The following is a 27,919-nucleotide window of genomic DNA, read 5'->3' as shown; positions in this document are numbered from 1 at the left end:
CAAATGAGAAGTTTTGGCTTGTCTTTATTCACAGTACAGCACAGTCATAGACCCAAAGAAGTCCTGTATTGACTTGTGTACAGAAAACTTCATCTTACATTTTAGAGGTTGACAAAATCCCAATCAAATTTCATACCTTACATTAAACAATTCTCTTAAAGAATTAATTTAAAACATCTACATTTGATATTTGTTTGTATAGACACATATCTTATAGCGGCTTGGTTTGACTAGCAGCTAATCAGATGACAAACAGATTCCTACCTCTCAGTTCACGTGGGCAGGCACTGATGCCACGTGGCACTTGGCCACTGCACATTTGACCTTGGAAGGCAGAGTGGCTGTCTCCCAGAGACACAGAACATATAGTATTAATTATTCATATCCTTCTAATGCAATCAACTTTATCTTTGACAAACTTTTAGTCTCTTGGTGGTATTTTCTGTAATAAGCATTTTGTATTTAAATGTAAGGAACATTGTTGTTAAACATAGCATCACTTTATTTATCAGTATTACTTTTTTCTCCTTTAGGGTGTATGTCTGATTTTTGTGGTTTAAATTCAGTTTGAAAACTTCAGGGGCACAGTAATACAGGGACATAAGTGGGGAGCATCAGAGAAAATGCTGTGGAGTAAAATCAAGTGCCACAGTATATTTCTCCTCACAAGGGATACAACCACTCCCAATGCATCTCCTACATCTTTCTATTACTTTTTCTTTGCTTTATGCTGTTTTATGGGCCAAAAAGGCAGACAAATCACCAGCTCACACTTCACACACAACACAGGCCTGGGCATTTTATTAAATAAAGAGACCAATCTCTCTTTTAACCGAGGTCATTAACTGTTTTGGTTAAAGAAAAGGTTCAGAACAGTAATCTGTCCTGTATTTGAAGACTTTGTGAGACGGCCTACCATTTTTATTGACAGGCAGCTAGGACAATCCTCTTCACCATTGGGCACATTATGTCTTATTCTGCTCTGTACATGCCTAAATGTATTTTTCAGCCTTTGGTTCTCACTCTGCATCTCTCTGCAGGTTATGGTGCCATCAGTACCCTACCTTCTGTAATGTAGTTAAGAGAAACTGTCTTAGTAAGATCAGAGCAATGTCTCAAAATGCCTCCCTGGAAAGCATTTTCTGAGCTTCCTAATTGTTCCTGTCATTTAACTCTGTGCCACCTCCAAGCTTTCAACACATATATATTTTTAAATGTGTGCACCTGCACTGCAGACAGCTGTGTCAGCTCCAGGTTTCGCTGTGCTTCCAGCTCGGTGTTCTCAATCACAAACAGAAGGGACTTCTCCAAATGAAGTTCCTGCTCCTGGCACTTTGTCCTTCCTCCCTGGCTATGCTGCCATGTGCCTGCATCCAAACACTCATCCCTTATCTGGGGGTTGCTTTGAATACACTTGGCAGTGCAAAAAGCTCCGGATTAGCACTCTCTGGGAGTGAGGGTATTCATCAAAAAAATGAAGAGAAAATGCTACAAGCAAAAGCTGCTTCTGCCAGCAGCTACCTTCTTCCAATGGTCACTCTTAGGCATGCTGGTTACTAACAGTGACTGATAGATTATTGAGATCTTTGAACACGGAGACAGTGTGGAGGTCCAGTACCCAGGGAGATGCCACCAGCATTACTGAACGTCTCATCTTGTTTGATTATGATCAACTCAACAGATGAGCATCGATGAACATCTAGTGGTTCATGTGGGTCTAAAGGACTCCCTCCACATTAGCTACCTATCTTGCCATTTGCAACTTTTATCGACAATCATTTTTATAATTGTATCTCCTGATCCAAATGTGGAAAAGCATTGGGATCGCCATCAGCTCTTGCAGAGGCACACACTTTCAGCAGTGATTGAGACTTCTTTTTGGACAATTAAATGTTGTCATTTGTCTGTTAGGCAGTAATTAATATACATGATGCAAATTATGATGCAGACATACAGTATCATTACTTTCTTCAGAATGTCTTGCTGGTTTACAAATTCATTGGTTTGTTAAATCTGCACAAGTATTTTTATCAAAAAATGTATTATTTAATCAGTAAATTGGGAGTTATTTTTCTCATAACTTTTTAAAAAATAAAGCAACAGATGAAATTATTAATGTTATTTTCATTTTTGAAGATGTTGTTAGCTGATTTGTATTAGCTTCACACTGTCTTAACTATGACTACTGCTATTTGCAAGTCACGTAGTTGTCTTGCTTTTTGTTTGTGAACACTGGCACAACTTGCTCTTCCAATACCTTGGAATTTCTCTAGTATTCCAGGATGTTCAAATATCCAACTCCATTGGACCAGACAGCTTCTCAACCCAATCTTTTTTGATGTTGAGATGCAAATTATCTTGGCCTACTGATCTGAAAATACTTAAGCTTAATAAAAGCTGTTAAAAACCCTCCTTATTTCACAGGTACATTAGAAAGTTGTTACTCTCCTCATGTAATCTGGCTACTTCTTTTTAAAAGATTTGTCTTCTCTATATCAAAAAATCTCTATCTGAAATCTCTGTTAACAGCTTTACCTATATCCACCTGGTAAGAGGCTGTTGCTAGAATTTCTTGGCTTCCAACATATTTTGAAAAAAATCTTCCAAGAGCCTTTAGCAGTTGCAGCAATCCATTTTTTTCCCAGATATGTGAAGCAGTCCTTATCAGTTTGTATGCTTCGTGTATGCTCCATAAGTTCTAACTCGTGTGCCATTAACTTTCTTTCCATCTAAACCTTCCTCCTACTACTAATTTATTTATTTATTTATTCCCATTGGTTATATATAAGATTTCTGAGTGTTACCTTCAAATTGCCTGTTAGGCAGAAAAGGTTTTTAATTGAGTCTATTTTTTTCACAACTACAGAACCACAGATCTTTTCCACCTTATAAACTTTTGCCAGTGAAATTTCTATTAAAAAAAAATATTATAACTTTTCAGTGGAGAATTTCATCGTATTTTTCTGATTGCTAGACATGCAATCAACTTAAGCCATCACTTACCCCAGTTTGAGGGTTAACCATTTTGAAGAACCAATTTTCAAGTACCTAGTTATTTGTCCGACATTACAGATAAAGCATATACATGCTTAAAAAATAAATATCTTACTTAAAAAGCTTACTATTAGCCAAATGTACTTATACAAATCTGCAGACACATACCTATTTACAACATGTATATGTACATACACTTATCTATACAGACACATGCACACATACAGTAATACAAGCACTCATATATATATATACATACACACACAAACTATTTTTCCCTGAAATTGAAAAATGGTAATTTCTAAAAATGCATGCATGTTCCATCTAGCATGGCATCCCAGCAAAGAGCTGAGCCTGTCAGTGTTGTCCTCCCAAGATGAAGGCACATTTTCCAGTGTTTCTTTTCAGCCTCTGTCTCTGAATGGCCACTCAGCTCCTTCAGCAATGGCAGTCCTACCATTCCCATACAGACCAATATCTTCTGTCCAATGTTTGGTCAAGGCTGGCTCTCCAGAGCAGGATGTGTCAAGAGCAGGGAGACAAAGGAGGGCGGGTGGGTGACACAAGATCTTCTTTTACTCCGAAACAGAAGTTACCCAGACTTCGGCTTAGCTGAAAAGGAGGGGAAAAAGAAAAAAAAAAAAAAGAAGAAAACAAAAACCACACCTAAGATTCAGCAAGACCAAACTGGTACAGAACACCACCCTGTGCAGGGATCCACCAGAAGTGAATGGAGAAGAGCACTGCATCCTTGCCCTGCCAAGAGGCGTTGGAAGGGCAGGAAGACTGCAGCTATGGGATGGTAGCCCTGCACACTGCAGGGGCAAGGGAGGAAAGGGAGAGGGCAGCAGGACCTCCCCAGCAGTGACACCGAGGTGCAATTTAAGGAAGATGTCCCTTGCTCCATCTCCCATACCAGGCAAGGGGCTCGGTGCTTAACCTCCTACCTGCTCTTTTCCGTCTGAGCACAGCGAAGAGGACAGTGATGAAAATGGCAGTGGCAATGAGCATCCCCACCAGTCCTTCCCATCCCTTGTGCTCTGTAGAGGAAGAGGAGGATCAGGGACGTTACACTCGCTTGAGCAGCTGAGCAGACAGCGAGTTGTCACAGCTCAACAAGCCCGCACAGCACGTGCTCTTGTCAGATACACCAATGTGACACGAAACACGTGCACTAAAGCCACAGACACAGGGCCAGTTATACTGGCTAGGCTGATGTGTCGTAATTTGTCAAACGGCAGCATTGCCTGCTTTTCCCTGCTGGGTCAGAGGGATACATAGAAGCAATGACCCATTAGGAAGGAGAGCAAGAACAGCAGCAACTGCACATCAGCTCCAAGGGGGAGAAGCACTACAGCTCCTCAGGACTACAGCTCCTGAGAAGCTTCAGTCTCCAGCTGAACATCAGCTCCAGCTGAACATCAGCTCCAGCTAGGCTCCTAACTCCTAAGGAAATCAGGAAGAAACAGGCAAGTGTCAGAATTTTTAATCCTTGTGGTGGGTAATGAGGTGGCAGGAGGTCCAGGCAGGGCGAAGGACTTGTTCCTCCACACCTTGCACTCACCTGGTGCCTTCAGATGGGCACTGACAGAGATGGGCTCCTCCAGAGCCATGTGTGAAACGTGGCAGGTGTAGGTGGCTGGTGCTTGCGCTGTGGCAGAGCTGAGGCTGAGGTAGGAGGTGATGCTGTAGGTGCCATCCTGGCTTTGCCGGTGACTGGAGAAACGCGTGTCTGAGAGGCGGATTTCTGCTTCATTCTCAGGAGACCTCTGTGTCCAGCTCACCGAGACATCCAGGGGGTAATAGCCAGCAATGATGCAGGACAGTGTAATTGTCTCATCGCTCTCGAATGACACCACTGACGGAAGCACACGGACCCTTGGGGGCTCTGGAGAGGGAAAAAAACAGGGATTAGACTTAGTAATGTTAGCAGGCAACACGAGTGCCATCCACCCACAAGCTGGCTGTGACAACGAGTGTTGGGAGCAAGAGAGTAAGGGTGCTGGGTGAAGTTTCAGTGCCTGGGAACACAGCACTGCTGTTACCCCCATGGATTTGCCTTCCTCACCAGCCACAAGCAGCTGGATGTTGTGCTGGGCCTGGTGCTGTGCGGTGGACACCATGCAGATGTACATCCCTTCATCAGCCACAGTCGCTCCTTGCAGGCTCAGTGATGCGTCTCCGCTCCCCAGCAGCTGTGCCACGTCCACGTGGACTTTTGGCTGCGTTGCAGGGCCTGTGCTCCCCACCTGGTACTGGTAAATGCTCTGGCCTCTGCCTCGGTGCTGCCTCCTCCACTCCAGGGAGGACAGCGTGGAGCTGGGGGCCAAGGCAAAGCGGCAGTCGAGGGTTACAGAGCCACCGAGATGTGTGCGCATGGAAGTGTTTCTTGATGATGACTGAAATTCAACTAGAAACAGAAAGAGGGACACAGGCAAGTGGGGAGTTAAGCAGATGTGGTTAAAAAAGGCACTCTCAGTTGCAAAGCATGGGCAGTGGTGTCCTCACACAGAGGTGGCACCTTATGTGGTGTCCCAAGGGCCATGTGGGCTGAAGAATGGAGGAAGCCAGCCCAGTGGGGTTAGTAGGTGGACAAACAGGCGGACACCAAGTGCATGCCATGGTCTTGAAGCACTTGCTTGAGTCTCCCTCCTTGGAGATCTTCAAAAGCCACCTGGCCATGGCCTTGGGCAACCTGCTCTGAGTGTCCCTGCTGGAGCAGGGGTTGGACCAGATGGCCTCCAGAGGGCCCTGCCAACCTCAACCATTGTGTGATTCTGTGCTATCCTCAGGAGCCAGGGCATAGAAAACTCAGAGAGGAGGCACAGGGGGTGGCAAGACTGTCCCCAAGGAAGGACCTTTATAAAAGGAGTCTGCATGACCTGTTTTTTTCCTAAGCAACTCCTCTGGCAGCCCTCAGTGCCTGGTGAGAGGTGGGTCACAGGGCTGTTGGGACAGCAGGCTCCCCTCCTTCACATCCCTCAGTGCTGTGGGGATAACCCTGGCCTCCTGGTCACCTGTGGTCAGCAACGTCCCCTCTTTGCTCACAGGAATCCCCAGCTTCGGGTGCAGCACTGCATCGTGTCCCTCCTCCTCTTGTCCGCTGGGGCAGGGTCCTCTGAGCACCAGGGCGATGCTGATCCCACCGGAGAGCTGCAGGGTGGCCATGAACCAGGAGGCTCGGCAGGGCCCCTCGCCGTCCCGCCGGGAGCTGTACAGGGAGAGCTCGCAGCTCATCTCCTCCCCGTTGCAGTCCATGTGCAGCAGGGCCTCTGCATGTGGGATGGACACTGACTGGGCTGTGAGGAGAGAGGGAGAGATTTAGCCATCTGGGTCCAAAAGGAAGGCAAAGCAAATGGATGAGATGTGCTGTGAGGGTCAGTCAGGGTACAGAAATGCAAGGCTAGGCTTATCAAATGAAGGCCAGTAAAGAATATGAAAGGTTAGAAGTTAGTTGAGATTTCTTTACATCCTTCAGTCTGCTGGTTTTATTTCTTCCCGCACAGAGTTCACTGTGAGCAGAGGAAGCTGTTAGGAAAGGAGAATATGCAGAACAGATTCCCTTCAGCTAGCTCAACAAAGTAGGCTGTATATGTGAACTACCCGGTGAAGACTTGCAATGTTTATTCTTTTGGGGCCTGAATCCAGGTACGAAGGGGACACTGAAGCATCTCAATTAAGGAAAGAAAGTGTGGCAAGAAGGCAGGAGTGGCTGGATGTAGGGACAGGCTGTATGTGTTTTTGTTCAAAGCACAGGCTTACTTGTAGGCACAAGCATCTTACATGACCACCCATAAGTGACCTATGTGCTTCCCAGTACCTGCTGCTGGCCCTGAGAGGGACAGCTCGGCTTCATGCACACTTACCAAGAAGCTGATATTAGCAATGACAAAAGATAGGAATGCTCAAGGCTGCAATAACAACACATAGTGGCATAATTACTCAGTTGTTTTTGGCGAGGGATTTTTTGTACAGGCCTGGTGCATGTGAATGGTCAAAACCCTGGAGGCAGCTCTCTTACCCCAGCTCTCCCACTCACCTGAGGCTTCAAAGATGACGGGAGGAGTGGAGTCAGGAGTTCCCTGTGGGACTTCGTAGTCAGTTACATCTCCCAAGCTCCCGTCGTCTCTGACGCTGATACCCCTTAGCACTAGGGTAGCCGGGTGCTTGGAGAGCGAGGCACCGAAGCCATGCAGCAGTCCTCCGTCCCACACGTAGGAGCAGTCCAGGACGATATCCACCGTGCGATACTGAGGCACTGCTGTGGGATCTTCCACTGGGCCTGCAGGGAGGGAAGAGAAACAGTTTAATGCATGAATCTCTTCCAGGCTGTTCTCCCAGCCCCGCTGAGCGTGCAGCCTTTTTGGGGTGGAAGCACAGGATCCGACCCCGACTCACCCGCATGCAGAGCCAGCACGCAGCAGCACAGGATGAGCTCTCTGATCATGTTGCTCCCAGGGAAGGGCTTCCAGCCGGCTGGAACACAGAAAAATTTACGGGAATCAGCCCCGGCCCCAGACTGCTAGCAGCACTCGTGGTTTTAATTTCACTTTCACTCTGACAAAGCAGAAGAAAAAAAAAAAAAAGAGCACAACTCCATTACGCCTGTTAACGCTTTCTCTACCAAGAATAGCAGTCTTAACAGGAGGGCGTAATGCTGAAGGCTTGAGACAGCAGGGAAATGGGATCAAGAAGCATCCCCAAACCCCGAAGAAAGGCTGCTTTTGCTGGATACCTCTTTAAGAGTCAATGCTATGTCAGCCTTTCTCACCACCCTTGGCTCACTGAGCACCCCGTGAAAACTGCTGTGTCTCTGTACACTTGCTTTTTAGAAGATTTTAGCTTTGTGAGAGGCTTGGAGCTTGAAGCTGTATGATTTTTTTTTTTTTTCCCCTGTGGATCCTTCTCTAAGTGCCATGAAGCACACGGGAGCTGTTTTGCTCAGTGGCTGTGGAGCCGCAAGCTGCCAAGTCAGCCCTTGCTTCATGGGAAAAAACATCATGGAAAAAAAACAAGCCTGAGCACAGCTGTTAGAGAGAGAATGGATGAGCTCTGATGGCATTTTAACTACTGCCTTTTTTCACATCTTTCAGATATACTGAGAGAAAATGGCATTTTTTTTTTTCCTCTGGTGGTCTGTTCCTTTCCTCTGTCTTTCAAGCCCTGCAGTAATACAACCTAGCCCTGCTGTGGCCTGCTATAAGCATGCGTACGCATGCGCAGCAAACATGATAGCAATCTCTCCATCTCTTCCAATACAACTTCCTGAAGCCCAGCCCAGGCAGGATTTGTGCTGGACAGACACCTGCTCAGCAGTGAAACCACCCCGGTTTGTTCCAATTAACTCCTGATAAGCACTTACCCCTTGCATCCCCACCCCATCCTCATTAACCACTCCAGTCCCACTTAGAAAAGTCTCACAAGGAATATTAATTCTCCCTGCTGTGCCAGTGTGGCCAAAAATGCATTTCAAGCCTAAAGGAGCTGATTTGGCCAACAGCACCCAGGAGCTGGGGGAAGTTGTGTCTGTGAAATGGGTCGTGACTTACTGCTGGTAGAGTGGCTTGAACACAGTAGTTGTGACAAAGTTTGTCCTTCTGAGCAGCAAGCCACCCTTGACAGCTCTGTGTCATCAAATCCCTCCAGATATCTGCAGTAGCTGGGACTCTTTTCCAGTCTCCAAAGCTGCAACACACTGCATGCTGGATTGGCCTGCCTAAAAGAAACAGCTCCAGTAAAATGTTGTGCGTCTTACTGAGCTAGCTAGTAAATATAATTTTACAGTGTATGTATCATGTGTTGATTTCTTCGACAATGATGCAACTGCTGGGAGAGAGCAGTGCACCTATTTTTGTACACAGGAATACCAGAAACAATTAAATAGGTGTATCATGACAGATAAAGAGGTATCAATGGGCAGAAGACTAGACAACAAGGGCAAGAATATCGTAACTGTGGTAAGAGAATCACAGCAGACAAGGCAGGCCTCCAAAGGTATGTTGAGTTCAGTCCTGGGAAGGGGGTGAGACCAGAGGGCACTGAGATAGGACCTCCCCAAGCTTCATCTTGCTGACATTGACCTTTTTTATATTAGCTGCTACTATTAGGGAGCCTGTGGCTCCATTCTGTTTTTAACTCCCTTCCAGATATCTGTATGAAATAAATATGAACAACTAATATGGGGTGGAAACTAGCTATCCTACAGGTAACAGAAATATGGTAGGATACCAGTCATCCCTGGTATTAAAATATCCTGCTGTTCAGACTGATAGAAATGAAGAACAAAAATAGTGCATTAGGTGAAACTGAGGAAAAAATTCAAAATAGGTGCTTTTTTTGTGGTGCAGCTCAAAGACAACTGTGAACCACTCCAGTTCATAATTGGATATGTAGAGAGAGTGCTAATACTGGGTGATAAATCCCAGTAGGAGCTGTGCTACCATGGGAAACTAATTTCACATTTAATGACTGGAGAATAATCTCCCATAATCATAGTGGTGCTTAGGCCTGTAAGTCTCAACATGACAGGACAAATTCCTTCACAAAACAGTCACTGAGCCTACAAAAGATTTGTTAGTTGTAAATAGCAGTTAAGTCATAGAGCAGGTGGTCATTAAAAATAAGTTTGGAGCACGTGATCATAATTTGCTTACATATAAATGAAGCAGGAAGCTGAATAAAAATAGGCCTGTACAGTACTTGGAGGTTTTGCTTCAAAAGGGAAACCAAGAAACAAATAAATAAATAAATACAGGAAATGAGAGAAGTCTTTGAAGTGGACTATAGCAATGAGGGAACTGGATGTGAGAGAAGCCCAGAATTTCTGTGAGTCATGGAAATTGCACCCCAGGAGGAAAAAAAAAAGCTCTTTGTGGTTACTATGATCAATGGTCACAATGTTATTGAATATAAGTGATGAATAAGGAGATAGGTTGTCAAAGAAAATGCTTCTTCAGGTATTTGTAGATATAATGGGATGTTAATCTGGAAAATTAATTTTTAGAAGAGAAAGTTTTTCATACAGGTAAATAACTTAACAAGGAAGGAGAAAGTGACTATACAAGGAGGACGAGGCCAAGAATAACAATACTTGCTGCTGATACATAGCCTTAGTCTTCAACCAGAAAAGTTATACCGAATGGAGCAGATGAAAGTAATGAACATGAGGGTACAGGAACCACATCTGATTAGAAAGCAAAGCTAATGTTACTGTGATAAAACTAAGAAAACAAAATAAGACATGGATTTTGATGCATTTTTTAACCATATTTTTTATTATTATTCTTAAGAAAGCAACAAGGAGTTACAGTTTTGCAAAATAACATACATTGTACAGACAAACTTCACCTTATCTGGGTTCAGTTGGTTTTGGGAAATAGAGGCCTGGAGAGTAATTTCTTAGTCCAGCCTGGATGTACGTGTCAGTAGGTAACCTACCCTTTCACCCCTGAAGAAATATCATCCCATGTTAATGTATAACACTGATAGGGAGCTTCCAGCCCCTTCTCCAAGCATTTATCCAGAAAATCTGCTGTTGGCAGCAAATGGTGAGTGCACAGGAATGTCAAAACTGGAGGCTCTTTGTGGTTTCACAGTGGCCTCTTAGCTTGCACTTCAACAATACATTGGCTGAATATTCTAACCCAGAATAGAGGTTGTGCCACAGAGTGAGGTTCACTGTAAAAATTACAATTCAAAATAGAGTCTGCAGTTCACTGAGTTCACTAGGCTCATTTTACTTTGTCAGTAGAAACCAAATAATATAATCTCTCTATTCCCCTTAATATCCCCATAGGTCTCTGCTGCTCTAAATGTCACCCCTATCCTCCTAGCATCTCTTGAATTCAAACATTTTCTTCTAGCGTATTTGGAGCCCCATCACCTCTTCCACATCCCTTTTCCCTCCATTCCTGTGCCCTTTTACCTTTCTCCATTTGCCTCTCCCCATGACACTCACATTTAGTCATCTGTCCTCTATCCAAACCACTTACCTTTCTTCTTTCCAGTCTTCCCATTCTCTTGCCCTGAGCCTTTTTACCCTGCTCTGACCTCTCTGGTTTCCATGGTGCCATCATTTCAGTTCCAATTCTTCCAACAAGAGGAAACACCACAAAATCTGTCATCCTTATTTATCTGAACTTTCCATCAGTCAAGCTACAAGCTTAAATTAGGAGCCTAAGGACTTGCTGAATCCAAACCATAGCCTCTCTTTTTACACTAAGCCAGCATTATGCTCACGCAATGCTCAGGCAAATTCTGTTCCTTGCAGCTCCCCAAAAGCTTCTGCTGACTCTGCTAATGAGTGGGACCATCAACACTGAGCTAGCTTGGCATGCCTCCTCTGATTAAACAGACTGCATCTGACACCAGCCCACAGCTCTCCTCTAGTGTTAAATGAGAGGTAAAGTATGAAGTGGCTACCAGCTGGCATTTGCTAGGTGGATATGTGCTGTTCTGAAAGTGACCTCCACCTCCTTGTACTGTCTTCCCTCTCCTGGGGTTGGATTAACCAGGCTAACCTGAAGATCACTGCGGATTACAGCTTGCGCCGTATATGCTTAAGGCAGGATCGTAAATGAATCTTGTTGACTCAATCAAATTTACAGCTTACAGAAATATACATAGGTATTCATGGGGGTGAATTTGTCTCTTTCTCTGTGAATTAACACCTTGTGTCTCTCCAGTGTATCCTGTAGTAGTACTAGAAAGAAAATGATCCATATCTAGTTTCCTAGATGTTGTATCTATACCCCAAGAGGTAAAAGTTGCAGCATCCCTATCCGTAACCCACATCTTTAGCTATCTCACATTGGCTGAGATTGCATCCTCTCTGTACCTGATGCTGGCACCTCCTGGCTGGGGAAGAAGCAAGGCCAGTGGCAGTGGGGCTAGAATTTAAATCATGAGATCTCCAGGAAGAGGGAGATATAAGAACAAAACCCACTGGCATTGACAGAAGTAGGCCGGAATCAGAATAGCAGCAATGCTGGACTTACTCTCAGGCGTTATCCTTTAAGGGTCTTTTTTTTTTTTTTTTTTTTTTTTTCTCTCCAAAGTGTCCATAATTTTGACTGCCTCTATTTTTAAGCACCAAGTATAGATGCTGGCACCTGATTCTTGGACAGCTGTGGTCTACAGTTTGGTGCTGAGCTTCTTTCAAAATCAGGCACATGACACGTGGAGGAGGAGGAGGCCATAAAGGCAGCCAAAAAAGCTGGATAACTGCATGTTCTCACCTCTGACAACTTCCCTGCTTAAAACAGAGGGCAATAATACTGGGTGACCCGTTTCATGGGTTTTGAAGACAAGGCGAGTATCATGGATGTTATGAGGACAGGTGTGTGTTTTTGCAAGCAACTTTAAAGGATGGCCAGTTTGTTTTTGCAAAGTGGTTAAGGCACAAGGCAAAGGAACAGAGCACCTGACTTTAGCTGTGCTTGGCCCAGCTCACATCCCCTGTGTTCGTTTGCTTCTGTTGCATAAAATTGGGGTGCAACTTGTATTTTCTCCAGGGCACCTGTGCAGACAGGTTTATGGGTGAAGCATGATGAGACTTCCTAAAAAAAAGATCTCTAGGGGAAGAAAATTGATTTAAAAATAAAAAATAAGAATCTGTCACTACTGCTACTCCTGCTCCTGATGTCAGGACCAACCCACCACCCCCACAGCTCAGATTATGTTATCCTGCGGGCATGTGTCTGGTGAAGAAATCATCCTCATATGGTAAAATCTCAAGAGGACATTTTGAGCTGCAAGGACTGTGCAGCTGCCTTCAGTACCCAGTACCCAGCTCAGGTTCATCAGCACCAATGAATGGCAGCCTCCATCAATAAGAGAAGGCTCTTTGCATGGCCAGCCTTATCCCGCATCTGCATCAAAACTGAGAATCATAGGTGCAGCATATCTCCATCCATCAATGCCCATTTTCAACTCAACAGCCTCATTTGTTGTCTCAACAAACACATTTTATTTTTAAATTGGTGTACTTACTAAAAAATCAACCAAATCCTAATCACTTTTCTGCTCTATAAAAAAAAATAAAAATATCTTTTTACTCCAGGCCATTTAACTGAAGCAATCATTATTCACGCCATTGTTGAATGGGTTGCTGAACACCTTTTCTTTTACATAACAAACAAACATTCTTTGACAAATTGTTTATGACTACAATTTGCAATTTACAGTTGCAAAACTGAATAAGTGAGGCATTCTAAAAGTGTCTTCAGGTATTTTTTGATGGCTTTAATGGATTTAAAACATAACACACACAAAAAAATTATTAACTAAAAAAAAGGAAAAAGTCAATTGAGCCCCTAAACAGCCTGGTTTGCTATCTGGTTATTTCCAACAAAGAGCACATTTGTTTGCTTTGGTTTGGTTTTGATGTTGCCACGAGCTCAGCTTTAAGCTTGCATTGCCTAAAGGATGGTTTGTAGTTGTGTGGTGCTATCCTGAGTCTTCAATGGAGTTTTAATTAATTGAGCGCAATTTTGGGGGTGTCTTTCCTTTGCCCATGTCCCCAGAGACATTAGCAATCCTTAGGTCTGTCAGGTGAGAGGGCATCTGTCTGTGCTCCCAGAGCTCAGCTTTCCAGCCACAGGTAAGGAGTTTTGTACCTTTTCAAGCTAGGTACACTAACTGCTCTTGTTTCTCTCAGGGTCACGGAGTTAGGAGCAACAGCCTGTCTTCAAGGATGCAAAGATGCTGTGTTCAAACAATATCCTTACTGCTTTCTCCAGGGTGCTTTATTAAGCAGAGAACAGAAAAATAAACAGAAAGCACAAGACATCAGTGAGCAGTGTGCCAGAACTCTTTGGATGAAGTTTTAACAATTAAAATAATGCAGGGAGGAAAAAAGAAATTGCAGGATGTTCCAAATGCAGCTGGGGAGATGCCAGTTTTGTCCTTCCAAAGGAGAGTTAGAAGCAACTATCTTTACATCCAGCTTCCCAGAGCTTCTTTTAAGGGACACTGAAAGGAGCGGGTCAGAGGAGAAGCTGGTTGCTCAGACCTTGCGCTTGAAGGTGGAAACCAAAGTCTTTTGAACAGGCTCTCGAGCCTCACACATGCCGGTCAGCAGCACAGGGTCCGTCTTGTGCTCCACTTTGTAGAATGGGCACTTCTTCAGGTGCTCTGACATGCATGCCACCTCGTTGTGCTGCCACCTGTTAACTCTGGAGAAGAGGCTGCTGAATTGCCAGGTCTGGGTGGCGATAGGGAAGGAGAGAGAAATCGGGGAGGGAAAACTGATATGTTAGTAAAAACAGAAGAGGATTTTCAGAAAAATGTATATACGTCTGTAGTAGGTATGCATTACTTGTACTGGTTAGTGAAAACCAGACCACGCAGGGCTGCACAACAAGTGTAGTCTGCATTGTTATGTACCTCACACTTGTTTTTACTGCTTTAGTCATCACCTGCCATTTTTGACAGGAAAGCACAGTTTTTGGTGCCAATTTAGTGCTGGGCATGAGGAAACCCAGGACAGCTGACCACCACATCACATGTGAGGTGGGGTCCAAGGTGCTTATAGGTGTATCCAATGATAATTATAAGGCAGAGTGACTACGGTATGCTTGTGTGATACGTATCTCAAAGAAACCTGACTTCATAAAGACCTTCCAAAGTCTTTATCAGTAACTTCAAAGGAAGGAACATTATAACACTGCTGTTACTCACCCCACCCCAGAACAAGCCTGGAAAAATCTAAAGTTAAGGTCATTCCTAGAAGAGTTACAAGCTTGTAAAAAACAGAAATGTGCAATTAAAAATTTCTGATTCTGTTTGCAGTGTTACCATGTGTCATTTACTGATACGCCACCATGTAGTGATAAGACCATGAATAAGTCACTTGAATATTTCCTGTATGCCATTAAATCAAATGAATTTTTAAAGTCATAGTTTAGAAATGTTCCTTCCTGGGGAAGGACATTATGTGGATGTGCTGCATTTAAGGTTACCTAAGCCTGTCCTGTTTCTATATAATCATAGCTATCATACAAAGTAGACAATAAATTCAGATTAATTACAAATGAGATGTTTTCAAGCAGAATCTGTGCACTGAATACAAGATTCCTGCATGGTCAGTACAGACGGCTGACAAGAAAGGGTTTAGACAGCCTTTAAATTCAAGGCTGCTGGTTTTAAGTTGTGCAACAGTAACTGGAGTTAATTGGAACTGGAGTTAATTAGACCAGGTGGAATTTCTTCCTTTTGCTACTGGAAGCTTCATCCTCCAGCAAATGGTCTCAGTGGCTAACTCCTGTTTGGATTTGGCTGATTCAGCTTGCAGCCACTGTACTTGTTGCATTTGACACAGTCCCACACAGCAACCTGTTCTCTAAATTGGAGAGACATGAATTTTGATGGATCAACTCCTTAGTGGGTAAGGAATTGTCTGGATTTGGTTGCATTCACAGAGTTGCTGTCAATGGCTCCATGTCTGGGTGGAGTGCAACAATGAGTGGTGTTCCTCAGGGTCGATATTGGGACCAGTGCTGTTTAACATCTTTGTTGGTGACATGGACAGTGGGATCAGGTGCACCCTCAGCAACTTTGCTGATGACACCAAGCTATGTGGTGCGTTTGACATGCTGGAGGGACAGGATGTCATCCAGAGGGACCTGGACAGACTTGAGAGGTGGGCCTGGGTGAACCTCATTGAGTTCAACAAGGCCAAGTGCAAGGCCCTGCAACTGGGTCGGGGCAATCCCAAGCACAAATACAGGCTGGGTGGAGAGCAGCCATGTGGGGAAAGGCTTGGGGGTATCGGTGGATGAAAAACTAAACATGAGTTGGCAGTGTGCACTTGCAGCCCAGAAAGCCAACCGTGTCCTGGGCTGCATCAAAGGAAGTGTGGCCAGCAGGTCAAGGGAGGTGATTTTCCTCCTCTACTCTGCTCTTGTGAGACCCACCCAGAGTGCTACCTTCAGCTCTGGGACCTCCAGCACAAGAGGAATGAGGAATTGTTAGAGGGGGTCCAGAGGAGGGCCACAAAAATGATCAGAGGGCTGGAGCACCTCTCCTAGGAAGACAGGCTGAGGGAGTTGGGGTTGTTTAGCCCAGAGAAGAGAAGGCTCTGGGAAGACCTTATAGCAGTCTTCTCGTACCTAAAGGGGGCCTATAGGAAAGATGAGGAGGGACTCTTTGTAAAGGAGTGTAGTGATAAAACAAGGGGTAATGGTTTTAAGCTAAAAGAAAATAGATGTAAATTAGACATCAGAAATAAATTCTTTACTATGATTATGATTTCAAAACCCTGTTGGATTGATGTGAATGCCTGAGCTCCTTTCACAGTCACATCTAGTTCTTTACCCTTCAGTGTACTCTTATATCAGCTTGTAAAGAATAAAACAAAAGGGTGAACTGCAAGTTCTTTAAAACCATCTATGTGACCTTTAAGTATCAGGAATTCTCAGCTCCTGGTGCCTAAATACGGTGCAAATGCAAACAAGTTACTCAAGACAAGCTTGGGTGGGGAGCTGCAGCTAGGAAGTAGATACCCACTTACACCTTCCTGCCTTTGCTAGATGTACTGTACTCTATAGCACCGACCACCCAGGACACATTGGGCTGCAAATTCTTAACCTCATGAACCTTCCCCCTACCTACATGCTTATATGCAGTATCACTTGCTATGCTTGTGTGTTATCTGGTGATACCCCCTGGCTGTCCTTTCCCCAGTGTTGCAGTCACTTGCCTTTCTGCGAGCTTTCCATGAAGTACCACCATGGGAATATCTTTTCTTCTCCCAGACCAGCAGGACCATTCCCCTCTCTTGAAGTAGAGTGGCACAGATGTCCCTCATCAGCACTGACACTTGCGATAGCTGAGATAAACTGAAGCTGTCCAGGAACCCAGCAATGTACTTCAGCACTTCCAGTGGGAGGCTGCTCAGCAAATCCTTGTTTCTCCCTCGATTGTCCACTGTGTAACTGCATGTCCCTGACTCAGCAAGGACGGTGTCAACCTCTGGTTTAATAGCAAATGTCTTGAGAAGCTTGCTGTATATCACCTTGGCCTTATGTCCATCAGGGCGGAAGTGATTTTGAACAAAAGTACATCCCAAGTAGGCCAGAGGACAGCGATGCTGAAACCACCCATCCAGACATGACTGGATATCAGCATGCACATTCTTGAAGTGGGATGCAAACTCGTCTCTCCTGAAGAAATGACTGCAAGTGAATGTGAAAGCTGAACTGCTTTTGTTGTGTCTTCTGGTTACACATTCAGTGTACAGCTCCACATGGAGTTCTGGTTGGCTTTTTTCATCCAGAACATCTGCTAGAACAGCATTGGAGGAGAAAGGCTCCAGGGGAAAGCTGTAAGTCTGTGTTGCAAAGTCCACAAACAGTCCATCGATACCCCTTGCTTCGGAGATCTCATGGCCTTTCAGTTCTTTTTCCAATGCACACAGCAGTGTGGCTTGAACTACGTTTGCTGTAGGCAGTTCTTCTGGACTTATTCCCAAATCTGAGGTATCCACCGACTTGTCTGAAGTTGGCATCTTGTGTCCCAGTGCATCTCCTAGCCGTGCTCTTTTGCCACAGTAACTAACTGGCACTTTGAAGGTGTAGACAGTCTTCACCTCCTGAGCTTCCAAGTTCCCATACACAAAGTCTTTTTCTTTCGGAGTGCAAGCAGCTAGCTGGCCAAAGCGGATGAGCATTCCCCCGTGATGTACCAGATACATGTTGTAATCGGCCACACCAACTTCTTTCTTCAGCCTCTCCAGGACCCCTTCTTGCCAAGGAGCCAGGCCTGTCATTTCTTTATTCGGTGTTACTTGTTCAGGCTGTTGGTCTTTTGCTTCTTCTGCATTACCAGGCGTTTCCTTTGCCTTCTCTGCAGAGCTGGCAGCACAAGGTCCTGATGCTGTTTTCTTGGAAGCCTCCTCTGTATTTTTTCCCTTGCCAGCTGCTGAGCCTGTTACCTTGCACGCCAAGAGCTCTTTGCTGAAAATGTTCTCCCAGGTTTTGTAACTCCCCAGATCCATTCCTTCCTTGTCCTTTGCCAAATCTTCACGCTCACGTTGGCTGAGCTCAGATGCTGGGTCATTGCCCTCTTGGGAACCACAGGCCAATCCTCCCACAGCACCTTCTTCCCCACCCATGGCTTCATCCATTAGCTCTTCCACTTCATCCTTTCTCCTCCACTCTGGAAACAAGTCGGCTACCCTCAAACTCCTGAAAAGTATCTTCTGGTCTCTGAGCGCCAACGCTGTGTCCAGACACTCCTCACTCAAGGTCTCCTTCATAATGTTCTTGTGGAGGGTTGTGTCTGAATCCACGTTTGGCCAGCGATTCCACTCCATCGAGCAGCAGACAACGCTGGCTGGACAGACCTGAAGGTGCTTTGCCAGCTTAAAGCGGGCCATGGAAAAAGGACAGCCATAGTCTGAGTTAAGGCAGGGCACCTGCTCCAAGGGGCAGAGCAGCTGGTGCTCCTCCTCCTTGCACATGTGGAAGGTGGCTCCGCAGTGAAAGCGGCAGCTGATCACCATGCAGGAGACGGAGGGCTCGATCGGCGCGCGGCAGTGCCGGCTGAAGCATTTCTCACAGTGCCTGTGCTGCCCAGGAGGAGTTTTCTGAGCTCTGTGCTGGACGTAGAAAAGACAAGAGTTACTGCCTGGAGGGGCAAGGAAGGACACAGACCACCAGTGCCCGTGCCCATGCCTGGTTTCTGCGAGTTAGATGCTCACATGCACTCCTAGGAGGAATAAGGCTGTGGGTAAATGATGCCCAGCTCTGATGAGCACTGATCCCCACAGGACAGTGTGCCCTGATAGCAGCATGGATCTCGGTGAGACCTCAGCGCTCTTTGCTCTTATCCCAGCAGAGACAGCAAAGGTTTGAGAATGAGCTGTTTTTCTGCCTCAATATTTGTGCTGATCCTGCCCATTGCTTATTGCTGAAATCAAGACTGCTGCAGGCAGAGAGGGAGCTCCACCACTTCCTCGATATGATTTGAATGGGAAAGGTGATATTTCTTTTTCCTCCCTAGAAAAATCAGCTGGTCATTTGGCCCACATGTCTTGTCATACCTTCCTCATCCCACCATGGACATGAATGGTCAATGGTCACAAATGAACCAACTGCAACTGCCCTACGTTTTTTTAGTTCATCCTACATACTTACAAGTCAGTGTCAAACACGACCCAGAACCGGATAGGTGATCCTGAGGTGATCATATTTTAGATTCAGTTTATGAAGGTGTTAGTGGTGCCACAGCGGCCCAGAAAATAGGGAACAGTCCCAGGCAACAAGAACAGAAATAAACAAAACCAGACTCCATTTCATAAATTCAGCTGCCACCTGGCAGGTCCATTAATTTAATGTTTTGCAACTCACAGACTGGATGAAAAGAACAAGTTGAGGATGCCAAAACAAATGTCTCAGAAATTTCAACCAGCCTTATCATATAAAAAGGCTAAATGTTTTCTTAAGGAAGAATGCATTTCAGTTCTCACACTCCCATATTAACATGGTTTCAAAAATATATTCTTTTGCTTTTCTCTCCCTAAAAATGTTGAAATGAAAAGGACATACCATTTTCCTGAGGTCCAACAGCAAAAAGCAGAAGTACAAGAATATGGAGTACGGAGACCATTACAGGAAAAGATATCACTGCCAGATTACTAGCTTTGTGTCAGAATGAATCACTCATCTGCTTCGGTTTCATTGTTGTGTTTTCCACTCTTTCCCAGTAAATCAATTAAATCACTTTAATTAGCTGAAAATAATACATTTATGAGGCCTGTCTCCAAAAGTTATCAGTGCACCTTGCTTATAATATCCCCACCCTTGCAAGAGTTCCAGGCAACGGGTATTACTCCTCCCTAAAAATGAGAAAACAGAAGCACAGAATTTGGCAGCAACTAAATAGAGGTGGTCATTAGCATGAGGCATGTCTTCTTTTGTCATAAAAAAATAAGAACATAACAAGAAAATAACAAATGACAGTCTGGGTCTGACCAGTGGTCCATCCACCCCTGCACTGTCCTTCTACAATGCTCATAAGAGGTGAACCTTGCTTCGGGGGAACATGTGGGAGCTTCTGTGGATCCGCAGGACTTTTCCCTTCATATGCTCTCAGCATCCACAGTTGCTGTACTGGAGACCTAGAAGCTGCCCAGTCCTTGTACTGCTTGGAGCTACCTCCCTGGATAACTTGATCTGGTAACAGCAACTTAGCCCAAAGAATAGCTGCTGCAAGTAGAAAACTCCAGGCTTTCTGACTTTTCCTTTGCTGTAAAGGGTGGTTAGCCAGGGCTTTTTATTTATTTATTTATTTATTTATTTATGTGCTTATGTATTTATTTGTTGTGAAAATGAGAAAAAGATCTTTGATTCATCTTCCCACCATGCTTCCTATGCAGTAGGACCTACCATAGCTCAACACAGTTCCATTCCGTCCATCACAGTCTCCAAAACTGACCAAAACCTGTTTAAATCCCCTTACTGAATCAACCCTATTCCCTCTCCATCCTAACTACTAAAGGAGCAAGTCTTTTCTGATACCTTCACCAAGGGACTGAAGACAGCAAAGCAGAAAAGCAGTATTTCATGACTGCTCATAATAATGTTCCCTGCTTGTCGTGGGAAGCACAGGGTTCTGCCCAGGGCTGACACCACAGTGCTGGTCAGCATGGCCCCAGACAGCTTCAGCCCCTGAATAAATGTCATTTAGGACAACATCCATCCTGCTTTAGGCTGTTTAGTGACATCTACATTTATGCAGCTCAGGGAAGAAAGAGATGCAGATGGATTTATTTCACATTGGCAGTATCCTTGCTACTGTCATTCTTGTAGCATTTTGCTGCAAATATAATCTCTAAAAATAGTCCCAGCTATGACTCGTGTAAGGTCAGAGGAAGGCTGGGTACATTACACTGAAACAAAAACATGAATGTATGAACAACACTTTCCACTGCAAAACTAGCTATTAGAGAGAAATAATTGATAAATAAGAACGCATCTGAAGCGCAGGCCTTACGGTTCTCCAAAAACACAGAAAGGGCTGATTGTGAAGTTTCTGGAGAGGAGCCTGCTTTCACACTGCTGTGTGCTGAAACCAACCACACTAGAATCACATGGAGAAAAAGGAAATATAAATTTTGCTTGTGAACAATGACCACATCACAGCATTCACATCTAGAGTCAGTCTTCATGATTACTCAGATTTGCCATTTTTAGTTCATTTTACCCCATCTCTAAATTGTACACGCTGTTCAGTCAGAAAAAAATATTTTTCTCTCTCTCTTCTAATTGTCAGATCTGTGAAGTTAGAAGACAGGGAGAAGTGAGAGAGAATTTTTCTGATATGTATTAGGGTTTGAATGCTTCTGTTCTGACAAGACAATAATCATGAGCTCTGTATTTTAACTGATGATTAGCTCCATCTCTTAGTTGTTGATGTCGTTGTCAATACAGAAACTACAACAGCTTTTCAAAACACTTGACAGAAAATTTACCAATTCTTGCCTCAGTAAGTGATACATTAACATCCAGAGGCAGATAACACACAGATATGTCAGGTAATAAAACACTTCTCTAAACCGACATACAACTTGTTTCATTGCAACTTGCAATATTTTTGAAGGGCTGCTTTAAAAAAACAACAACAACAGAAAAAAAAAAAAACAAAATTTTTTACTTGAATCATGCTTAAGGTGCTGTGGAATGAAAAGATGCAAACTCCCATCCACAGTCTGTCCACTTTGGTAAATCTTTATTTTTAGACTGCCATGACAGCAAATCAAGTAAGGTTTAAAAATATACAGCCGCCTTTTAAACTACAGATATGTCTGTGTCTGAAGTAGATCTGTTCAGTGACAATAACTTGTAGTTTATAAATCAATTATAATTTATTTTCAGTAAATGCATATTAAATTTAGTTGCAGTTATTGAGCTAAAACAACACAACTGTTTCCTTATTTGGTATTTGTTCTGTGTAGGTGACTGATAATATGACATACTAAAATTGCACATCATATCTGAACTCTTCTTGCAGATTCAAGGGATGCCTCCCATTTTAAGAAACCATTTTAAAAGGCCATCAGAAACCCCAGACAATTATCTTGCAGACTGCCTCTGAGATCTGATTACCAATGAACACAAAACAATCTTTCTAAGATTTACAGCACGATAAGCATCTCTTAAAAATCTCTGGGAAGTTTTCATCCAAACACTGGAGCCAAGAATGTTAAAGTTACATATAATATTACAACAACAAAAAAAATATTTTAAAGGAATGTGAAGTATGTAGGGCAGATAGCAGTTATTTACTATTTCTTTTAATCCCTGTTACCCAGTCACAGTGTATATCTTGTTTTCAGCATAATACTTAAATCTTGGGGTGAATATAGAGTTGCTGATTTCCTTACAGGGTTTTTCAATATATTTACTACCGTAGTATCTGAGTGGTTCACAAGTGATAATGAATTTGCCTTTGCAGTACTAGAGGTGCACTTGAGGTTAAAAGACATTGGTACTTCCATCTGACAGATGTAGAATTAGAGTGTAGGAAAACCAAAGCAAATATAATTAACTATAATAGTTTATGTAAATAAACCAAAAGCAAAGCATGGGGATGCCCAGGTTCTGATGTCTCACCTGCCTGGCAGAGGCAACAATAGAATCACATTTTCTAGAAAATCCAAGCCTCTCTAAACTAGAGATTTTCTTCTCTTTGTGTGCAGTGCACCACCTCAGTCACCACAACCTGAACAACCTCAGCAAGAAATCAGGCTTGGGTCTCCAGTCACAGCACAGACATGTTTATTTCTGGGAGCCGAGGAAGAAAACACTATGCCAGTGGAAACTGCATGTTTATGTAATTCCTAGGAGACTAAGTTTTCTAACATCCTGCCCTTCATTACAAAATAAAAAGCAAATCCAAGAATGTCACCATCTGGAGTCACAGTGACCTCTAAGTGAGTGACACCCCACATCTTCGCAGCCAGGTCACTGTCCTGCATGGCACGCCTGCTCTGCAATTGCCATTCAGACTGATCTTACAAGCACATTGCCAGCCAGGCTTCAGATGAGCCCAGTAGTGAACATGGCACAGCTCAGGGTACGTGCAAAGGGAGAATAGAAAGTGGAGATGAAATCATTATCAGTAACACTAACAAACTTCTATCGAGTGCATGCAAGGCATAGTTGCCTGGAGTCTTAACCCTTGAACAAGTTCATACAGATTTTACAGGGGCACTTTGATGCCAGGGCAATCCTTCTCATGAATCTCAAGTCCCTGATATAAGAGATGAAGATGGAAAAGATGTTCCATGAGACAACTGTCTCATTGGATAAGCCCAAAGATGGAAGGACAAGTGACATTTAGGGAGCTATTCCCTGTATTTTTCAGCTGGAGACCAGCTGACTGAGACTGTGATGTTTTGTGGCAATAACCACTGGTTTGGAGATGCTGAATGTGTCGGATTTTCTTTATATGAAGAAATATACTTTAAAATGGCAGGGACAGAGTAGGTCCACGGCATAGTGCATCAGTCAGGCAGAGACTTCAGTTCCCTGCTTTTCCTCCAGATGCTGCATGCTACTTAGGTTCCTGAAACAGCACATCAACTTCCCTTCAGCTCCCAAAACACGGCATGCAGGACCATGGAGCAAAAGATAAGCTGTCACATCACCAGACATCCCTTCTCCTGGTAAATCTGTGCTGCATGTGTGCAGTGAAGAGGCACAGAAACTCACCCAGGCCATTTCTATCCAGCCAAATGCACCAGTGCTGCTGAGGGAGGAGCAGGGGAGGGTTCAGAGTAATGGGGCACAGGTAACACAGGGCACTGCTGGTAGGAACCCCATGCGGCACTTGTCTGAGCACTGGATCAGCAATATTTCTTGCTCCTCCCTACCTGGAACAACATAGTCACAGCTCATCTAAGACAAACCCACCAAAAAAATCATGCTGATACGGTCCCCTGGGTTCATGTGTGACACCGGGCAGCACAGCAGCAGGGGCTGAGGAGTGGAGTGGGAAAGGAGGAGACTGTGACAGGCACCCACTCTGCACCTAATGTGAAGGACTGTCCTTGGGAGGGACACAGGCAAACTCTTACTGTGCATCAGCACCTGGGTTTATGATTTGAGTTCACCAAGTGCCTTAAAATAACAGGTTACAGTTCAGTTGAAGCCTGAGAAAAACAAAACAAAACAAAACAAAACAAAACAAAACAAAACAAAACAAAACAAAACAGTTTTGTTTTGGGCTCAGGTTCTATTTTTGTTCCCTGGTAACAATCTCATTAACATACTTTTCTGAAAACTTCTTGAGATAGTCAAGTGAATGGATTTAAGCAAAACAAAAGAAAACCAGCTAAACCCAGATGCCCAGTACAAAGAATGTGAGTGCTCATGGTTAAGATCTAAGTCATAAAAACAAAAGCTAAAAGATTCATGAATAAAAACTGCTAAGCATCCACAACTCTAAAAGGTACAGTAAGTAGTACCTGTAATGCTTGTAATTCTTACTTCATCACTGTATTATTTAGTCTGGACTAAAAATGCAGTTTGCAGTCTGAATCTTAAAACTCACTGGATTTTAAGACTTTTTTTTTTTTTTTTTAGTTTCTTGAAAGTTACATAAATTGAATTTTTGATTTATTATCTGTCATACTACCGAAGTTCCCATTTTAGAGCCAGTATGTTAGTTTTTTAAAACCCCAGATGCAGTGCTGCAAGCCCTGGCTAATCCACTGAATATGTTATGGAGGGTTTTTGTTGTTAGAGCAGCCTGTCACAGAAGTGTTCAGAGTTACCAGCTGCCTCTTTTCTCAGGTGTCACTTAAAGACATCTTGTGTCTGATTATTCTACTTCATCCTAATTACTAAGACTGTTTTGAAGACATCTTGGCTTTCATAGCTTGACACAGTAACCATCGCATTGCATAAGTTTTCACCAATAAAGGCTCCAGCCCTATTTACAAAGCCTTACCTTAATCATAGTGTCCCTGTGTTTGTACCGAACACTTGCGCTCTTGGTTTTGCTCAGCTGGGTTGAAGTGAGGTGAGTAAGGGCTAACAAGAAGCAAAGAAAGAAGAGAGAATGAGAGGACACAGAACAAGCCCAAGTAGAAACATCAAGTAGTTTGGGGATGTTAAAAATAAAACCTGTGCATGTGACTGGGCAGCTCAGCTTTCAGAGCTGTCTCTTCCACTGTATTTGTTAACACTGTCACTACTGGCGTGATACTTAACGGAGAGGATGGAAGAGAGGATGTAAGAGACGACACTAACCCTGCCCTCTGCTCTGGGTGTTAAGAGGAAAAGATCAGAGCATTTCCCAGAGCCTTGTATGAGTTCCCTGCCATTCTCATCTTTAACCACGCCGCTCCTCTCAGTGCCCACATCAGCCTGTAGGCTCTGCTGTTGCAGCTGTCACTGCGTCCCCTGCTCCTGCCTTCACTCACTCCAGCGGTGGGAGCACACAGGATGAGTTGCTGCTTCTCCCTGGTGGGTGAACACCTTGCTGCTGTGGTGGAAGCTCTGAGATCTTAAATCACAGACAGCTTTTTGTTCCACCTTATCTTTCTCTTTCCCTATCTGTGAGACCTCAGTGACGCTGATGGTTTGAAACAGTGCAGGCAACTGTGTTTTCATTTTTAGGTTGAACGAAATGTCAGTAGGTGACAACCAAGGCTTGCTGGTGCCAATTGTAATTTAGTAGTGCTAAATACGGTTAGCAGGCTGGCTCTGTGGCCTTTTTTAGAAAGGGCTGTATTACTGTGGTACCATTTTGTACCATCCCACTGCACTCAGGAAAACAGGGGCCAGCAGGAATATGTCTAAACCCATATTTCACCCAATCATACTATCACCAATGTGTTTGTCCCTTCCACTTCAACCCCTCACCTCCTTGTTCACAATTACTCTTCAGCCTTGACCCACAGCAACTTCTTCAATGTTGTCACTGTCTTTTTAGACTGCTTAAAAACATACTGCTCATATGCTTCACTTTTGCACAAATCTGCTTCTCAAAATTCTCTGCTACTGATATAAGAATAAATTCTCCAGCTGAATTAACCCAGATGACAAGTATTTAGTGCTTTAGAAGCAGCAGTTCCCAGAAATGAAACTATCTTCTATCTTAATTTCATCAGAGAAGGTGACAGAAAACAGGAATTTATCTTTTTTTACCTGCAGCACACCATTTGTATTAGCTCGGCTTCATCTGAAACTATACTCTCAGCAAAAAACGGGCGAACTTACAGATATTTGTTGCCACCGTAACTTGTGCTAATTTGACTCAAGATACCTCAGGAACATCAACCAGTAACCAGACCTCCCACTGCAGTACAGGTGTGCTTGCTGGTGGGATGGAAGAAATGCGACTTTTCTGAGAACGAGTAACTTATTTATTTTGTGAGGCAAATACTGCTGGAGAAAGTGTTGAATGTATGCTTTATTCTCTCTTATCTCAATTTTATGGGTGGAAACACTGTGCCATATGGACGTCCTATGAAATGTATGTTATCTGTGTGATATGTATACGCACATACGCATGTAAATACACATGTGCATGTACATACTGTACGTCTATAGATGTGTAGCTGTAGATATGTGCGTGTTCATACTGTATATACACAGAGGTACAGCTGTATACCAGCTGCCATGCCCCTCTGCATATGGAATATGGCCTTTGTTGGGCTGTGACGGGGCAGGGCAGAGACGGGGCAGGGCAGAGACGGGGCAGGACTTCCCCTGCTGCTTGGGATACACACACCCCGTATCGCACCCGCGCCTATCCCAACACACCCAACAGTCGCGACATGGCCTATCCACCACTCTCCAGACTACAACCCCCAGCACGCTCTGCGCGCCTTTCTACGGCTGCGCCTCATTGTGCACAACGCCGCGCTGCATGCCGGGACTTGTAGTCTTCCCGCAGCCTACCAGCGCCGGCCCCGCCGGAACGCCTCCCCCTCCCAGAGCGCCCCGCGCTGGGGCCGGAAGCTGCGCGGCTCGCCGTGCGCACGCGCACTGCCGCCCGCAGCCAGCGCCGGGCAGGCAGGGAGGGAGCGGCGCTCCGCGCGCCTCGGGCCCCTCAGCAGCCAGCGCCGGGCCGGGCCGGCCGCAGGTAGGAGCGGAGGGGACGGGAAGGGAAGGGAAAGGACGGGAAGGGACGGGACGGGGCCGCCGGAGCGGAGCCGGGAGCCGAGCGGGCCCGGCCCGGTGCTGAGGGAGCCCCCGGCGTGCGCGCGTGCAGCGGGCGGGCGGGGCGGGGCGGGGCGGGCCCGGCGGGAGGCCCGCGCCTGGAGCACGGCCGCAGCCACCGGGCCCGGCCCCGCCCCGCCCCCGGCTCCCGGCCGCGATCGTGCCTGGCCCGGCAGCCCCGGCACCCCCATGTCCGTCAGGGGCACGGCGCTGGGAGCGGGGCCGCGGCCGGCCGCGTGGGGCAGGGGCTGCCGCGCGTCTCCTCAGCCTGGTGTCTTTATTTGTTATTTATCTGCCCTTCGTGCCCGGCGGGGGCTCGCCCCCATTCATACTCGTGGAGCGCGGCTCCCTCGTAGCGGGATGCTTGGGGTGGTGGTTTTGTGCTTTGCCTCTTGAGGGCGTTTAGTGAAAGCTGAAACTCCAGGCTGGAAGTGCGCGGCGTGAGCTGTGACAACACCGGGCTGCCGCTTTGCAAAATTCCCAAATGGAATTCTGCATTTAGTACTTTCCTCATCTTTTTTTATTGAACTTTCTGTTTCTCTAGATATATATTTTTCTTTTTTTTTTTTGGTCCCTGACATATATTCTGCTCTAACTCCTTAACGTTAATGACAGACGTAACAAGTTGAGATGCGTCTGTGGGCTATCCAGAGGTGGATTGTGACTTTACACCCAGCAGCTAGCTGTTTGAAATCCCTTTTGTATAAACTGGAATGGTATGGCAATTAATAGTTCGAATCAGACGAGGCTTT

The 27,919-nt window shown here is 44.9% G+C and overlaps 3 protein-coding genes across 4 annotated transcripts in view; 1 reads left to right on the top strand and 2 right to left on the bottom strand.

Annotated features, from left to right (window-relative positions):
* Nucleotides 1–8: 8 nt before the first annotated feature.
* On the bottom strand, nucleotides 9–25,084 carry TAPBPL (TAP binding protein like). 2 transcript variants are annotated; one of them, XM_068699134.1, is made up of 8 exons: nucleotides 24,949–25,084; nucleotides 7,393–7,470; nucleotides 7,034–7,276; nucleotides 6,012–6,293; nucleotides 5,063–5,404; nucleotides 4,559–4,882; nucleotides 3,942–4,034; nucleotides 9–3,606 (listed from the first exon to the last, which is right to left on the bottom strand). In XM_068699134.1, the coding sequence occupies exons 2-8, from the start codon at nucleotides 7,439–7,441 to the stop codon at nucleotides 3,587–3,589; spliced, it is 1,353 nt and encodes a 450-aa protein (XP_068555235.1). In that variant the 5' UTR covers nucleotides 7,442–7,470; nucleotides 24,949–25,084; the 3' UTR covers nucleotides 9–3,586. The 2 variants fall into 2 exon arrangements, with proteins under 2 accessions (XP_068555235.1, XP_068555225.1); XM_068699124.1 differs by lacking the exon at nucleotides 24,949–25,084 and having other exon boundaries at nucleotides 7,393–7,856.
* On the bottom strand, nucleotides 10,240–25,083 carry FBXO40 (F-box protein 40). Its single transcript, XM_068699117.1, has 3 exons — nucleotides 24,949–25,083; nucleotides 16,694–18,592; nucleotides 10,240–14,197 (listed from the first exon to the last, which is right to left on the bottom strand). Exons 1-3 carry the CDS (start codon nucleotides 24,955–24,957, stop codon nucleotides 14,000–14,002), a joined length of 2,106 nt encoding a protein of 701 aa, XP_068555218.1. The 5' UTR covers nucleotides 24,958–25,083; the 3' UTR covers nucleotides 10,240–13,999.
* Nucleotides 25,085–26,964: 1,880 nt separating the features above from the next.
* KPNA1 (karyopherin subunit alpha 1) overlaps nucleotides 26,965–27,919 on the top strand; it is a 55,805-nt gene continuing 54,850 nt past the window's right edge. Inside the window, exon 1 of the mRNA XM_068698973.1 lies at nucleotides 26,965–27,090. The gene's annotated coding sequence lies outside the window, so the exon portion shown is untranslated. The remainder of the gene's footprint in view (nucleotides 27,091–27,919) is intronic.

The sequence above is a fragment of the Anas acuta genome, chromosome 1, assembly GCF_963932015.1.
Source record: "Anas acuta chromosome 1, bAnaAcu1.1, whole genome shotgun sequence".
Lineage (NCBI taxonomy): Eukaryota > Metazoa > Chordata > Aves > Anseriformes > Anatidae > Anas > Anas acuta.
The sequence above is the reverse complement of the archived record's forward strand: the minus strand, read 5'-3'. Positions and strand labels throughout refer to the sequence as shown.